The sequence below is a fragment of the Myotis daubentonii genome, chromosome 1 (genome assembly GCF_963259705.1).
Source record: "Myotis daubentonii chromosome 1, mMyoDau2.1, whole genome shotgun sequence".
Taxonomy (NCBI): Eukaryota; Metazoa; Chordata; class Mammalia; order Chiroptera; family Vespertilionidae; genus Myotis; species Myotis daubentonii.
In genome coordinates, this window is record NC_081840.1 from 19797610 (window position 1) to 19812243 (window position 14634).

Consider the following 14634-nt stretch of genomic DNA (forward strand, 5'->3'; position numbering starts at 1 on the left):
ACAGTCGTATGGGTATTCCCTTGTAGGTAACTGAGTTTCTTTCTCTTGCTGCTTTTAAGATTCTCTCTTTGTCTTTTGCTCTTGGCATTTTAATTATGATTTGTCTTGGTGTGGTCCTCTTTGGATTCCTTTTATTTTGGGTTCTCTGCTCTTCCCTGGACTCGTAAGTCTATTTCTTTCAGCAGGTAGGGGAAGTTTTCTGTCATGATTTCTTCAAATAGGTTTTCAATATCTTGGTCTCTCTCATCTTCTGGCACCCCTATTATTCTGATGTTGGTATGCTTGAAGCTGTCCCAGAGGCTCCTTACACTATCTTCGTATTTTTGGATTCTTTTTTCATTTTGCTTTTCCGGTTGGGTGTTTTTTGCTTCTTCACATTTCAAATCTTTGACTTGATTCTTGCGCTCCTCTGGTCTGCTGTTGGGAGTTTGTATAATATTCTTTATTTCAGTCAGTGTATGCTTAATTTCTAGTTTGTCCTTTATCACAACATCGAGGGTCTCATTAGATTTCTTGTAGATCTCATTAAGTTTATCAGCAGTTTCTAGAAAATTATTGAAAGACCTTAAAAGTGTGGTTCTGAATTCTATATCCTCCATCGACATTTGTGCCCTGTTTCTTTGTCTCCGCACTTTTTATGCTTTCTTGGTGCACCCCCTAGTGGTCTTTGTGCGAAGTCTTGTTGTAGTTAAGCCTTGATTGTTGTAGGTAATACTGGGGGTGATTTGACCTCCAGGCCAACTGGCTGTGAGAATCAGCTGTGTCTGCAGTGGGAGAACTTTTGTCCTCTAGGGAGGTGCTAATCTAGCCCTTGTCTGAGGCTAGCTGGCAAATGGCTCTGTGCAGGGCTTGGGCGGGGTGGGGCGGGTTGCATGGGATCAACAGGGAGGGCAGAGCGAGCAGTTATGGCTGCTCTCAGTCCCGTCCCCAGAGGCTCTGCTTCTCAGAGTCCCAGCAATCGCTGCAAACCTCGGAGAGAAAGCTGCCCTCAAGTTCCGACCGATGCCAGACAGTCCCGCTTCTCCCGTTTGAGTCTGGGTCCCTAGAGACTCGCCCAGAACTGGAGCTCAGAGCCTGAGACTCCCTCCCGATTGAAACACAACCACGCCTTCACCCGCCAGCCTGCTCTGCGCGCACCTCCGCACCTTTGTATTTTCCGCAGTACGCCTCCTCTGAGTCTCGGTATGCTGTTCTCTTTCCTTCTAGTTGAAGAATTTCCCCTCAGCCAGCGTTCCTGTGGTTCTGGGTGATGTCCGTTCCATCTTTTAGTTGTATTTTTGAAGTGGTTGTGCGAGGCAGCAATCTCCAGTGTTTACCTATGCCACCGTCTTGGTTCCTCTGTATGCATTTGTTTACCTGTCTTTCTTCAGGCTGCTAGAATCAAAATACCATAGACTGGGTGGCTTAAACAACAGACATTTATTTCTTCTGATTCTGGAGGCCAGGAAGTCCAAAAATCAAGACTTGATTCTTGGTGAGGGTCCTCTTCTTGGCTTGTAGAGGTCCTTTTATAGCGAGCTCACATGGCCTTTCCTCAGTGGAGATCTGTGCTTATTCTTCTTATGAGGGCTTTAATCATATTATGACATAATTTGAACCTAATCTAAACCTAATTATCTCCCAAGGGCCTCACCTTCAAATATCATCACATTTGGTGGAGGAGACACAGATATTCATCCTATAACATTTTGCCCATGGGTTACCCCAAATCATGTCCTTCTTGCACGCAAAATAGATTAATTAATTCCATCCTAACAGCACCAAAAGTATTAACTCATTCCAGCATCATCTCAAGTCTAAAATCCAAAGCCTCATCTAAATATCGTCTAAATCTGATATGAATGAGACTCAAGATAATTCATGCTGCGACAGATTTCCTGTCCAGCTGTGAACCTGTGAAACATACAAGTTATGTGCTTCCAAAATACTATGGTCGGACAGGCAGCAGGTAGGCATTTTTGTTCCAAAAAGGAGAAATTAGAGGAGAAAAAAGGAGTCACAGCTTCCAGCAAGTCCAAAATTTAGCAAGGTAGATTTCATGAGATCTTAAGGCTCAAGAATAATCCTTTTAGGTTCAGTGGTCAATGCTCTGCCCTCTGGCTCTATTGGAGTATGGAGGTCACGTGTTGTCCCTGGCCTTCCCAATCCCCCATGCTCCAGGCTGTCACTCTTGAGCCTCTGAACTGTTGAATCTGAGGCAATTCCTCCTAGAAGGAGATGATCTCTGAATCAGCTTTGCAACCATTGTTTTGTTGTTGTTAATCCTTACCCGAGGATATTTTTACCATTGACTTTTTTTAGAGAGTGGAAGGGAGGGAGAGGGAAGAGAGAGAGACATTGATGTGAGAGAGACAAAGTAATCGGTTGCCTCCCCTACGTACCCGACTGGGGCAGGGGATCAAATCAGTCAGCCCGGTATGTGCCCCTGACCCCTGACCCCTGACTGGGAATGGAACCCATGACCCTTTTGTGCATGGGTCGACACTCTAACCAGTGAGTAACACTGGCCCGGGCTGGAGTCACTATTTCCTTTTCTTGAAAATAGTGCACATTCACAGCCAAAATAGCTCTATGGTCCAGTGCTATAGGACCTAAGAATTCCTAGCAACCCCTTACCTGTAGCACTTGGTATGGAGCATCGGACAGTTCCACAAGGCTTGTTTTCAGATATACAACAGTCTTCTGCTCTCTTATACCATTTTCTTCATTTTCAGAGGTAACTAATTTATATTTTAGCAGATTCTTTTGAAGTTTGCCTCCATAATCTAACATGCTTATATTACTGCTTCTTGACTTTTCAGTATTGGACACTAGTCATTGACATCACTATTAGAGGAGGATTCTTTTTGGAAAGACTGTGGCAAGAAGTTTAGTGTGACTGAAAGGATAATTGAGTGCAGGGAGGGTATTGCAGTAGCTCACTGAAGGAAGAGGTATTGAGCTTTTGTTTTTAAATTAAGGAGTAACATACATTTAGTTAAGTGCATAAAATGTGCTAGCTGTACAACTCCATGATTTCTTACCTGTATGTATACTGTGTCTCCAATGCCTCCCTCAAGATGTAGGACATTCCCAGTCTCTTTAAAATTCCCTGGTGCCCCACAAGAAAATTTTGAATTAAGGCATGAAAATTCATTACTAGTTCTAGGTGAAAGCCAGAAGATAAGGTGGAGCTAAAGATGACTCCAAACTTGGGAGACTGGGTTGACTGGATGGTGATTCTGTCGACTAGGTAGGTAATATAGGAGGAGAGGAGGGTCAGGTTTGAATTGAGGGAGGAGTTAAGATGGTGAGATGTTGATTTGGGCACATCTAAGTGGAGCTAGATAGGAGGCAGGTGGAAATGTAAATTTAGAGTTTTGCTGGGTAGGGGGGTTTGGGGATTGAAATGGTGGATTTGCACTTATCAGCATGTCAAGTCCTTTCGAGATCATAACAAGTAGATGAGAATTCTCTAGAGCAGTGGTTCTCAACCTTCCTAATGCTGCGACCCTTTAATATAGTTCTTCATGTTGTGGTGACCCCCAACTATAAAATTATTTTCGTTGCTACTTCATAACTATAATTTTGCTACTGTTATGAATTGTAATGTAAATATCTGATGTGCAGGAGGTTTTTTCATTGTTACAAATTGAACATAAAGCAGTGATTAATCACAAAAACAATATGTAATTATATATGTGTTTTCCGATGGTCTTCGGCGACCCCTGTGAAAGGGTCGTTGGACCCCCAAAGGGGTCGCGACCCACAGGTTGAGAACCGCTGCTCTAGAGAGTCTGTAGACTGAGCTGACCTAAAGTTAGGATGAGAAGTGTATGTTGCTTTTATTAACTTCGTTTTAGTCCAAATAGTGAATAAAATCAGTGAGAAAATTGAGTTTAAACATTTAAAAAATAAAACGATAAACAAAAATTCAATAATATAGAGTCTTAGTTAGAAATAAAAAGTAAATTGGTTCAGAGGGTTATAAGTAGGAAGTATGCTTCCTTCCCCCATTCCTCTCCCCATTCCAGTTTCTTGTATCTCCTTCCAGATGATTTTAGTGCATATTAAGTTTATGGTTTTACCTTTTGATTATACGTCACCCCATTATTGCTTTGGTTGGGAGTGTCTTTCCAGTAACTTAAAAGTATGGTTGGTAGCTTATAGGCATGTGACCAAAATGGAAGCTAGCAATCTACCAGATACAGAGTTCAAAACACTGGTTATAGGGATGCTCAATGAACTTAGGGGAAGAGTAGATGAACTCAGAGAGAACTTACAGAGAGAAACCATAAACAACAACAACAATCAGAAATGAAAGATATAATAACTGAAATGAAGACGACTTATATGGACTCAGCAGCAGATTCAGTGACGCAGAAGCGTGACCTGTGTTTTTGACTGAGGCCACATTCCAAAAGTTCTTTCAGAGTTGAATCTCAATTCCTTCAAATGCATTTCATTTTAAAAGGGGCTGCGATAGACTCACATAGTATGTAAAAGCAAACTAATGGTTTAACTTCCTCCTTCCTAGACAGTGCAACCATCTGTTTACATTTACTTGGTCCTGCTGGTTTGGGTGTATCTCAAATCCAGGTGGATATCTTTTAAAGAGATAGCCACAGCATTCCTGACATATAAATCTGCCACACATATTTTAGACTTAGGCGCTCTGAAAATTGCCTCACATTTTACTTTTTTGTTCAATTGAGAGAAAATAGTTGAAACAATTTTAGAGTTCAGAAGAGTTGGGTACTGGTATGACAATATTTTTAAATGTAGTTTTTTAAAGAGATGATCAGAATGTTATTTTTCTTGTGTTTTGATTGCTTTTGATTTTGTTTTGTTTAGCTTATTAGCTTATGTGTTATATTGTTAATTTTTAAATAATTTTCTATCTTCAGATAATGGCTCATTGCTAGCTATTCTCTTCTAAACATATTACAACCTTACTTCTGCATAAAAAGTTTAAGTATTAAATATTGACACAATCTCTTGGAGAAGAGATTGATGAAGACTTAAACCAGCTTTACGAATAGTTTTCCTAAGTTCTTTGGGCAGTCAAATTGAATCAGAACCAATAGATCCCATGTATTATGCCTATCTGAATGTCTTTTCTTTGTCAAATACAGCTATTTTTTCCCAAACTGTTCTAACTTGCAGCATTCAAGTAACTTTCTCAAACTAACATTATCAGGATACAATATTCTAAACCATATTTAGCCCAGGGGTATGCATATATTAATTTCTGTAGTTTTGTAAATTTTTATTAATTTGTTCTTATTAGTTTACTTCGGATATCTGATCAGGTTGCCTGAGAGGGCAAAAATCTTTTCTACCTTTGGAACTTTTTATAACTCTAGCTCAGAGCTCACTTGAAAAATATGCTCCTGCCTGGTGGTGTGCTTCAGTGATTGATCTGCGACCTATGAACCAGGAGGTCAGGGCTCGATTCTTGGTCAGGGCACATACCCAGGTTGTGAGCTTGATCCCCAGTGTGGGGTGTGCAGGAGGCAGCTGATCAATGAATCTCTCTCATCATTGATCTCTCTCTCTCTCTCTCTCTCTCTCTCTCTCTCTCTCTCTCTCCCCCCCTCTCCCCCTCTCCCCCTCCCCCCCTCTCCCCCTCCCCCCCTCTCCCCCTCTCCCCCTCCCACTCCCCTTCCTCCCTCTCTGAAATTAAAAAAAAATGCTCCTGGTAAATTCTGATTGACTGTCCTCACTGTTCTCAGTTGTTTCAAGTAAGATTAACATTAACACACAAAATACTCTAGTGGGCCCTGGCCAGGTAGGTCAGTTGGTTAGAGCCTCATTCCGATTCACCAAGGTTGCAGGTTCAATCTCTGGTCAGGTCACATACAAGAAGCAACCAGTAAATGCATAAATAAGCAGTACAACAAATCAATGGTTTTTTCTCTCTTTCCAAAATCAATAAATTTTTAGAAAATGCTTTGTGGATTTTTTCTGTAAAATAAGATTTCCATTAAAATTGACCAAAAAGGCTCTAACTGGTTTGGCTCAGTGGATAGAGCATCGGCCTGTGGACTGAAGGGTCCCAGATTCGATTCTGGTCAAGAGCATGTACCTGGGTTGCAGGCACATCCCCAGTAGAGGGTGTGCAGGAGGCAGATGATCAATGTTTCTCTCTCTATCCCTCTCCCTTCATCTCTGTAAAAAAATCAATAAAATATATATATATTTTAAAAATTGACCAAAAAGTAAAAAGCTTTAGGTTATGATATCAAAAGTATGGTGGTTTGGTATCTGTATATTAAAACTCAGGTACCCCAAAGAATGTATGAAGCCAGGGATAATCTTGCAGCATTTAAATGGACACTTAGATGGAGGGGCAGAATGATTTCATGACAGTTACTGATTGCTGTATGCCTTGCATTGGATTTCACTTTCTCCTTTTATACAATGCTGAATCACTCACAAAAGTAAGCATTGTGTGTGTTTTCACAGGGGCCTAATGTTGATGTTTGGAATACTGTGATTGAGTGGCTTTAAGGACATAGAGCAGTAAAACATTTACAAATATTTTATTCTAAAACTGAATTTACTTTTGATCACTTTATTTATTAGCTAATACACTATTTTTCAGGATAGGCTTTCTCTGTTGATTTATATTTCTGTGTGCTTTTTTATTTTTTTCAATTATGGTTTACATGCAATGTTATTTTTATTAGTTTCAGGTATAGTGGTTAGACAATCACATACTTTACAAAGTGTTCCCCCCGATATTTCTTGTTTTCTTTATTAGAACAAAGGAAATTATGTATTCTCCAACCATAGTATTTTAGGATCTATTTCATGAAATCAAATAACGAGAGAAAAGAGTCAGGCATTGTTCTTAGGCAGTCCCTCTCCCTCTGTTTTTTTGTTTGCTGTTCATCTGAATTATGTGTAACTTCTATTGAAAAATAATGATGCCCTGTTTAGATCTTAGTGGGTTTTTTAAACTATAACTTAGGGAATTCCAAAGGTATAGTTATACAAATCTGTGAAGACTACTTAGATTTTTAAGTAGAAATCTTCCTTAGTGTTATTGAAGTAAACATTTTAAATCTCTCTTTCAGGTCCATCATGTTACACAAAATGGAGGACTGTATAAAAAACCGTTTAACGAAGCTTTTGAAGAAACACCAATGCTGGTTGCTGTGCTTACTTATGTGGGGTATGGTGTACTCACCCTCTTTGGATACCTTCGAGATTTCTTGAGGTATTGGAGAATTGAAAAGTGTCACTATGCAACAGAAAGAGAAGAACAAAAGGTAATTGTTAGAGAATCTTTAATTCTGTGAATGGAAGCCTTTTATAGAAATCTTGGTATTTTCTTTTTTTTAATATTTTTTAATTGATTTCAGAGAGGAAGGGAGAGGGAGAGAGAGATAGAAATATCAATGATGAGAGAGAATCAGTGATCAGCTGCCTCCTGCACATCCCCTACTGGGGACCGAGCCCACAACCCAGGTATGTGCCCTTGACTGGAATCGAACCCAGGACCCTTCAGTCCGCAGGCTGGTGCTCTGTCCACTGAGCCAAACCAGCTAGGGCAAACTCTTGGTATTTTCACTCAGTTTTTTCTTTAGATATTTTGGTACGCATTAAAATAAAAATATTCCAGCCCTGACCGGTTTGGCTCAGTGGATAGAGCGTCGTCCTGGGGACTGAAGGGTCCCGGGTTCGATTCTGGTCGAGGGCATGTGCCTTGGTTGCGGGCATGTCCCCAGTGGGGGGTGTGCAGGAGGCAGCTGATCGATGTTTCCCTCTCATTGATGTTTCTACCTCTCTATTCCCTTTCCCTTCTTCTCTGTAAAAAATCAATAAAATATATTTTAATAAAAATAAAAATATTCCAGATGCAGTTAAACTTTCCACAAAGAAAGTTGGAAACAAGGTTAAAGGCATGAAGAAACTAAAGAACTTAACTTTTCTTGCCCTAGCTGGTTTGGCTCAGTGGATAGAGCATCTGTCAAAGGCACATGCCCGGGTTGCGGGCTCAATCCCCAGTAGGGGGTGTGCAGGAGGCAGCCAATCAATGATTCTCTCTCACCATTGATGTTTCTATCTCTCCCTCTCCTTTCCTCTCTGAAATCAATAAAAAATATGTATATTTAAAAAAAGAGAACTTAACTTTCTTTTCAGTCCTCATCGAGGATATGTTTTTTTCATTGATTCTAGAGAGAGAGGAAGAGAGAGAGAGAAACATTAATATGAGAGAGAAACATTGAGCCTTTGCTTCCGATACACGCCACAACTTGGGATCAAACCTGAAACCCGGGTATGTGCCCAAGTTAATGTTTCCTAAGGAGCTTAGTTTCAGAACTGGTATGCAGACACAGGTTGGTGAAGAGCCGAAAGCCATGTTCTTTCTATTCACAATACCATATTGTATCCCAAGTTGTGTCCACAGTCATCTGAAAAGATTTTGTTCTATAGAACTCGGGATGTGTTTTCTCATAGACACATTATACATAAATGTCTGGTTCACAAATCAGGTCCTGTCCCCAAACAAATAAGCCCTAAAGCAGAACGGCTGTTTATAGTAGAAACCACCTTATGTTAGTAATGGTAAACAGAAGTGATAATGTCTCTGGGGAGGAGGATCTAATTCACTTCCCTTTTCTCTGTATACTCCTTTGCCTCTCTAGAGTTTTGTACAATAAACACACATTACTTATTCTCAAAAAGAAATAAAGTTAGAGTGAAATGCCTGATTTTACAAAAAAGAAACTTGTTCTTGGCAGGTGAAGTATGGAGAGGTTGTCCTGCAGCCCAGGGAGTGTACTAGATTAGAGAAGGGATTCAGAAGTTAGACTCTTGTTGTCCCTCACTTTTGTGGGTGTTAGAGGAGAGAGATGTAAGTGGCAGTAAGGTCACCACTGAGAGAGGAGCCAGGAAACACTGGGAATGTACTGTGATCACGTGAGGGCATCCGGAAACATGAGAGAGGAAAAGGTTCTTTCTGGAACTAGCAAGCCAAAGCCAGTCAGGATTGAAGATTCTGGCCCTGGGGAAAAGGGTCCAGGCATTCTTTGTCATCTCAACCATTCTGCATCCTTCCCAGCTCAAGCATCATAAGTTGGCCATCTTACTCTTTGCCCTGAGATCCCTACAAGTTAATTTCATTAAAAAGGTATTTTTTAAAAAATTTTTATTTTATTGATTTTTTTACAGAGAGAAAGGGAGAGAGAGAGAGAGTTAGAAACATCCATGAGAGAGAAACATCGATCAGCCGCCTCCTACACACCCCCCACTGGGGATGTGCCCGCAGCCAAGGTACATGCCCTTGACCGGAATCAAACCTGGGACCTTTCAGTCCGCAGGCCGACGCTCTATCCACTGAGCCAAACCGGTTTCGGCAAAAAGGTATTTTTTAAATACCTAATGCAAACAAAGCCCTGCATTTAGAACTTGATCCAGTTGGCCAAACTAATTTTCATAATTGAAAACCAGAACAAATTAAAATTTTCTTTACCATTTTTTTTGACCCCCTGTATGTCTCAAATAGACTTTCTAGCTAACATGCATCCATGGTATGTTGATTTTTTTTTACATCCCTCAGGTATGGCTTACTTACCATAACTTACAGCTTACTATACACTTACTGTATAGTGTGGTATTGCAATTACTTGTTCACAGGCAATCTTTTCCTACTAGACTGAGTTGATGGCAGTTATGACTGGATGGGAGCTAAAGTTTTATCACATATTCAGACTAGAAAATCTTTATCTACCAGGACCCCCCATAGTGTCAACATACTGTAGAGACCTAATAAATGACAGGTAGAGGTGGAGATGGGATGAGCTGATTATGGTATAGAGAGGAAAGTATAGGTAAAGGCATGAGCAGTGTTTGGAACCAGTGTTTGAGTGTATGAAAAATTGTGTTTTGAATGTAAACTAAGAAGTTTGGTAGGCACTGAGGAGTCCTGGGCAGTTTTTGAGCAGGAGAATGACAATAGAGTTTGCACAGCTGGTGCTCTGTCAAGCATGATGAATGGAAGGGACAGAGGGAGGGGATTCATCTGAATTACTTGGTGAATAAGTATAGTATCTTTGGAACTTGTTTCATGGTAAATTGTTTAAGTATTGGGGCTATCTGTGTGAAAGAATTGGAATACATAGATTTTATTCTTTTAGTTTCTAATTTTGTTGAAGAAACATTAACACTTTGAATTTATAGGCCTTTGCAAAGCTTTCTATACGTAAATAGTCCTTGAATTGTATGCAGATTTAGAACAAAAAAGTAAACTGAGTAGCATAGGATTAGTCAGGAAACAATTTTTGGAGGAAGTAATAATAAATATTACTTATTTATTTATTTTTTATTAATCCTCACCTGAGGATATTTACCATTGATCTTTTTTGAGAGAGTGAAAGGGAAGAGGAGAGACAGAAAGAGAAACATTGATGTGAGAGAAATGCATCGATTGATTGCCTCCCGCAGGCGCCTCAATGGGGCCCAGAGATTGAGCCTGCAACTGAGGTCCATGTCCATGAGTAGAATCGAACCAGGGACCCTTTGGTCTGCCAGTTGACACTCTTTCCACTGAGCCAAACCAGCTAGGGCTATTTATTTATTTATTTATTTTATTGTTGACAGTATTACAGATGTCCCCCATCCTCCCATCCCTTTCCTCCCCTCCACCCAGACCACACCCCAGATCTTCACTACATTATTGTCTGTGTCCTTGGGCCTTGCATATATGCATATAATTCTTTTAGAGGGAAAGAAAGAATAATTCATCGTTATGGTAGAGCTTGTTTTCTGATGCTGGATTAGATGTAGTCCAGGGATAGGCAAATTTTAGTATTAATATTGGAAAGAGGTGAGGGAAAGTGCTTGCTTGGGATCATAAAATCCTATATAATAAAAGCCTAAGATGCTAAGTGTCCAGTCATCTGGCCGGCCATTCAACCAATCAAAGCGTAATATGCTAATGATATGCTAAGGCTGCTCTACCGCTCACTATGACATGCACTGACCATCAGGGGAAGACACTTCGACCGGTAGGTAAGCTTGCTGTTGGAGTCCGGCTGATCCAGACTGAGCCAGATGGGCTGGACATATCCTGGAACCCTCCCACAGTCCCTCCCCAACTGGCCAACCTCCCATGCCCCTCCCTGGCCCCGATCATGCACCAGTGGGGTCCCTTGGCCTGGCCTGCAGCCTCTCGCAATCCGGGACCCCTCGGGGGATGTCCGACTGCTGGTTTAGGCCTGATCCCTGTGAGCCTAAACCAGCAGTTGGACATCCCTCTCACAATCCGGGACCGCTGGCTCCTAACTGCTGGCCTGCCTGCCTGATCACCCCAAACTGCTCACCTGCCTGCCTGGTCACCCCTAACCACTCTGCCTGCCTGCCTGATTGCCCCTAACCATTCACCTGCCTGCCTGATCACCCCTAACTGCCTCTTCCTCAGCCCCCACCACCGCGGCTTCGTCTGGAAGGACGTTTGGCTCTCCCATCTAATTAGCATTATTATGCTTTTATTATTATTATAAATTAACTTAGGTTGGCACCAAGCCCAGACCCGAGGCCTTGAAGCTCAGTGGTTTTCTGACTAGTAAAACTGTAGTACAGTTTTGTTTGTTTGTTTTACCATTTACCTTCAGGATTTAAGTAGATTCTGTGTGTTCTAGTCATGTGTGTTCTGAGCAATGGTCAAACCACATGGGACACAGCATATTCATTCATTTTAGCTCATGGTGACTTTATTTTTTACAGGCTTAATTTTAGTATAACTTAACTTCAGGGATGAAAAAAAGGGTGTTAAGTCCTTGATTATGGAATTCATTTTGAGAATCTTTCTTATATATATATTTTTTAACTTTTTTAAAACTATTTTTCATTATTATTATTTTTAATCCTCACTTGAGGATATTTTTCCATTGATTTTTAAAGAGAGTAGAAGAGAGAAGAAAAGACAAACATTGATGTGAGAGAAACACATCGATTGGTTGCCTCCTGCACACGCCCTGACCAGGGCCTGCACTAGGGAGGAGCCTGCAACTGAGGTATGTGCCCTTGCCGGAATTGAACCCTGGACCCTTTGGTCCGCAGGCCAACGCTTTATCCACTGAGCCAAACGGGCCAGGGCTGTTTTTTTAATTTGTATTAAAAACTTCTATGTAAGGAATGAAACCAGACGCAGGGATCTTTCTATAAGCTACTTAAGAGTCTTTTGCTTTTATCATTTTTCTTTGAATTAATTTCATTTTGATCCTTAAAAATATGCCAAGAATGGAATCTTAATTTTGGAATTATTTTTCTTGTTAGAAACTGAAATTATAGGAGTTTTTATGGCATTTCCCCCAGTCAGTATTTTACTTGGGGTAGGGGGCAGGACACTAGTCTTTTTTATTTTATTAGGAAGGAAAACTTTTAATGACAGAAATGTACAACTAAGTTTATTTTTAGAGGCCTGCTTTATTCAATTCTTTGGCTCTGCATTCAACCATTTCTTATAGATCAACCATCAAAGCTATGTGACTTTTACCTAAGAGTTGTTTTAATATAAACAGAATTTATGCCTTTCAAAATGTTTTCTGTGTCAGTTAACTCAGTATAATTTTATTTAACTAATCTTTAAAAAATATATATTTCTAGCCCTGACCGGTTTGGCTCAGCAGATAGAGTGTCGGCCTGCGGACTGAAAGGTCCCAGGTTCGATTCCAGTCAAGAGCATGTACCTTGGTTGTGGGCACATCCCCAGTAGCGGGTGTGCAGGAGGCAGCTGATCGATGTTTCTAACTCTCTATCCCTCTCCCTTCCTCTCTGTAAAAAATCAATAAAATACATTAAAAAATATATATATATATATATCTCCCCAAGCTGGAGGCTGGCTGGAAGCAGGTATCTAGGATTTGTTTATCTTCTATAATTGAAACTTTGTTGCCTTGAGCGGAGGCCACAGCTGGCCAGGGCAGGCAGGAAGCTTGGCTTCCTCTATTGCCGGGGCAACCAAGCCTCCTGCTTGCTCCAGCTTCGTGGCTACCGGCTGCCATCTTGGTTGGGTTAATTTGCATATAGTTGCTCTGATTGGCTGGTGGGCGTGGCTTGGGGGGTAGTGGAGGTGCAGTCAGTTTGCATGTTTCTCTTTTATTAGATTAGACTAGAGGCCCGGTGCACAAAAATTTGTGCACTCGGGGGAAGGGGGGTTACCTCAGCCCGGCCTGTGCCCTCTAGCAATCTGGGACCCCTCGGGAGATAACGACCTGCTGGCTTAGGCCTGCTCCCGGGTAAGGGCAGGCCCAATCCCTAGGTGCAGCCCCTGGTCGGGCTCAGACCAGGGCTGATTGGGGAGTTGGGGCGCCACCCCGTCATGCACAGAGCAGGGCAGATTGGGAGGATGTGATGCCACCCTCAGTCACTCTCAGGGTAGGGCCAATTGGGGGGTTGGGGCACAGTCCCCTGTCACACTCAAGGCAGGGTCGATGGGGAGGTTGTGGCGCCACCCCGTCACGCACAGAGCAGGGCCCATCAGGGGGTTGGGGCGCCGCCCCTCTCACACTCAGGGCAGGGCCGATGGGGAGGTTATGGCTCTACCCCATCACACACAGAGCAGGACCCGTTGGGGGGGGGGGCGGGGTTGGGGAGCTCCCCCCTATCAGGCACAGAGCAGGGCTGCTCAGGGGGTTGTGGCCCCTCCCCATGTCACACACAGAGCCGCAGGGTGATCAGGGGGTTTGGGCGCTGCCCCCTGTCACGCTGATCCCGGTGCCGGGAGGCATATTACCCTTTTACTATATAGGGTAGAGGCCTGGTGCATGGGTGGGGCCCGCTGGTTTGCCCTGAAGGGTATCCTGGATCAGGGTGGGGGTCCCCACTGGGGTGCCTGGCCAGCCTGGGTGAGGGGGTGATGGCTGTTTGCAGCTGGTCACACACCCTTCAAGGTGGGGGTCCCCACTGGGGTGCCTGGCCAGTCTGGGTGAGGGGCTGAGGGCTGTTTTCAGGCTGGGAGTGACTGAAGTTCCCAACCACTCCTTTTTTTCTTTTTTCTTTTTTTATTCTGGGCCAGCTTTACCTTGAGGCTTGGCTCCAGCTCTTAGGGCTCCGGCTGAAAGTAGGTTTCTGGCCTTTGCTTACAATGTTGCAAATCTGCTGGCTGAAGTCCGGCGGTATTTGTTACAATGTTTCTTAAACTGCCCGCTCAGAGGCCTGCAGCCGCAGGTGGGGAACGTTGGTTTCCTCCAAGGATCCTCCGCCACTGAGGCAAGCAAGCCTCATGTTAGTTTCAAGCTGCCTGGCTGCCGGCCGCCATCTTGGCTGACAGTTAATTTGCATATCTCGCTGATTAGCCAATGAAAAGGGTAGCGGTCTTGCGCCAATTACCATGTTTCTCTTTTATTAGTGTAGATTTCTACTAGAGGCCCAGTGCACGAAATTTTGTACACTGGGTATGTGTGTGGGGGGGAGGGGGGTCCCTCAGCCTGGCCTGCGCCCTTTCGCAGTCCAGGAGCCCTTGAGGGGATGTCCAACTGTGGCTTAGGCCTGCGGGGAGTGGACCTAAGCCGAAGTCGGACATCCTTAGCACTGCTGCAGAGGCAGGCTCGGCTCCCACCACCACAGTGGTGCTTGCCAGCTGTCAGCCTGGCTTGTGGCTGAGCGGAGCTCCCCCTATGGAATACACTGAATACCAGGGGG

The 14634-nt window shown here is 42.9% G+C and overlaps 1 protein-coding gene across 2 annotated transcripts in view; it reads left to right on the top strand.

The window, feature by feature from the left end:
• The window catches only part of SPTLC2 (serine palmitoyltransferase long chain base subunit 2), a 96084-nt gene that overhangs the window by 20740 nt on the left and 60710 nt on the right, over positions 1 to 14634 (top strand). For both annotated transcript variants that reach the window (XM_059689188.1, XM_059689179.1), the window contains exon 2: positions 7062 to 7256. In XM_059689188.1, the coding sequence (XP_059545171.1) occupies positions 7062 to 7256 (195 nt within the window). The remainder of the gene's footprint in view (positions 1 to 7061; positions 7257 to 14634) is intronic.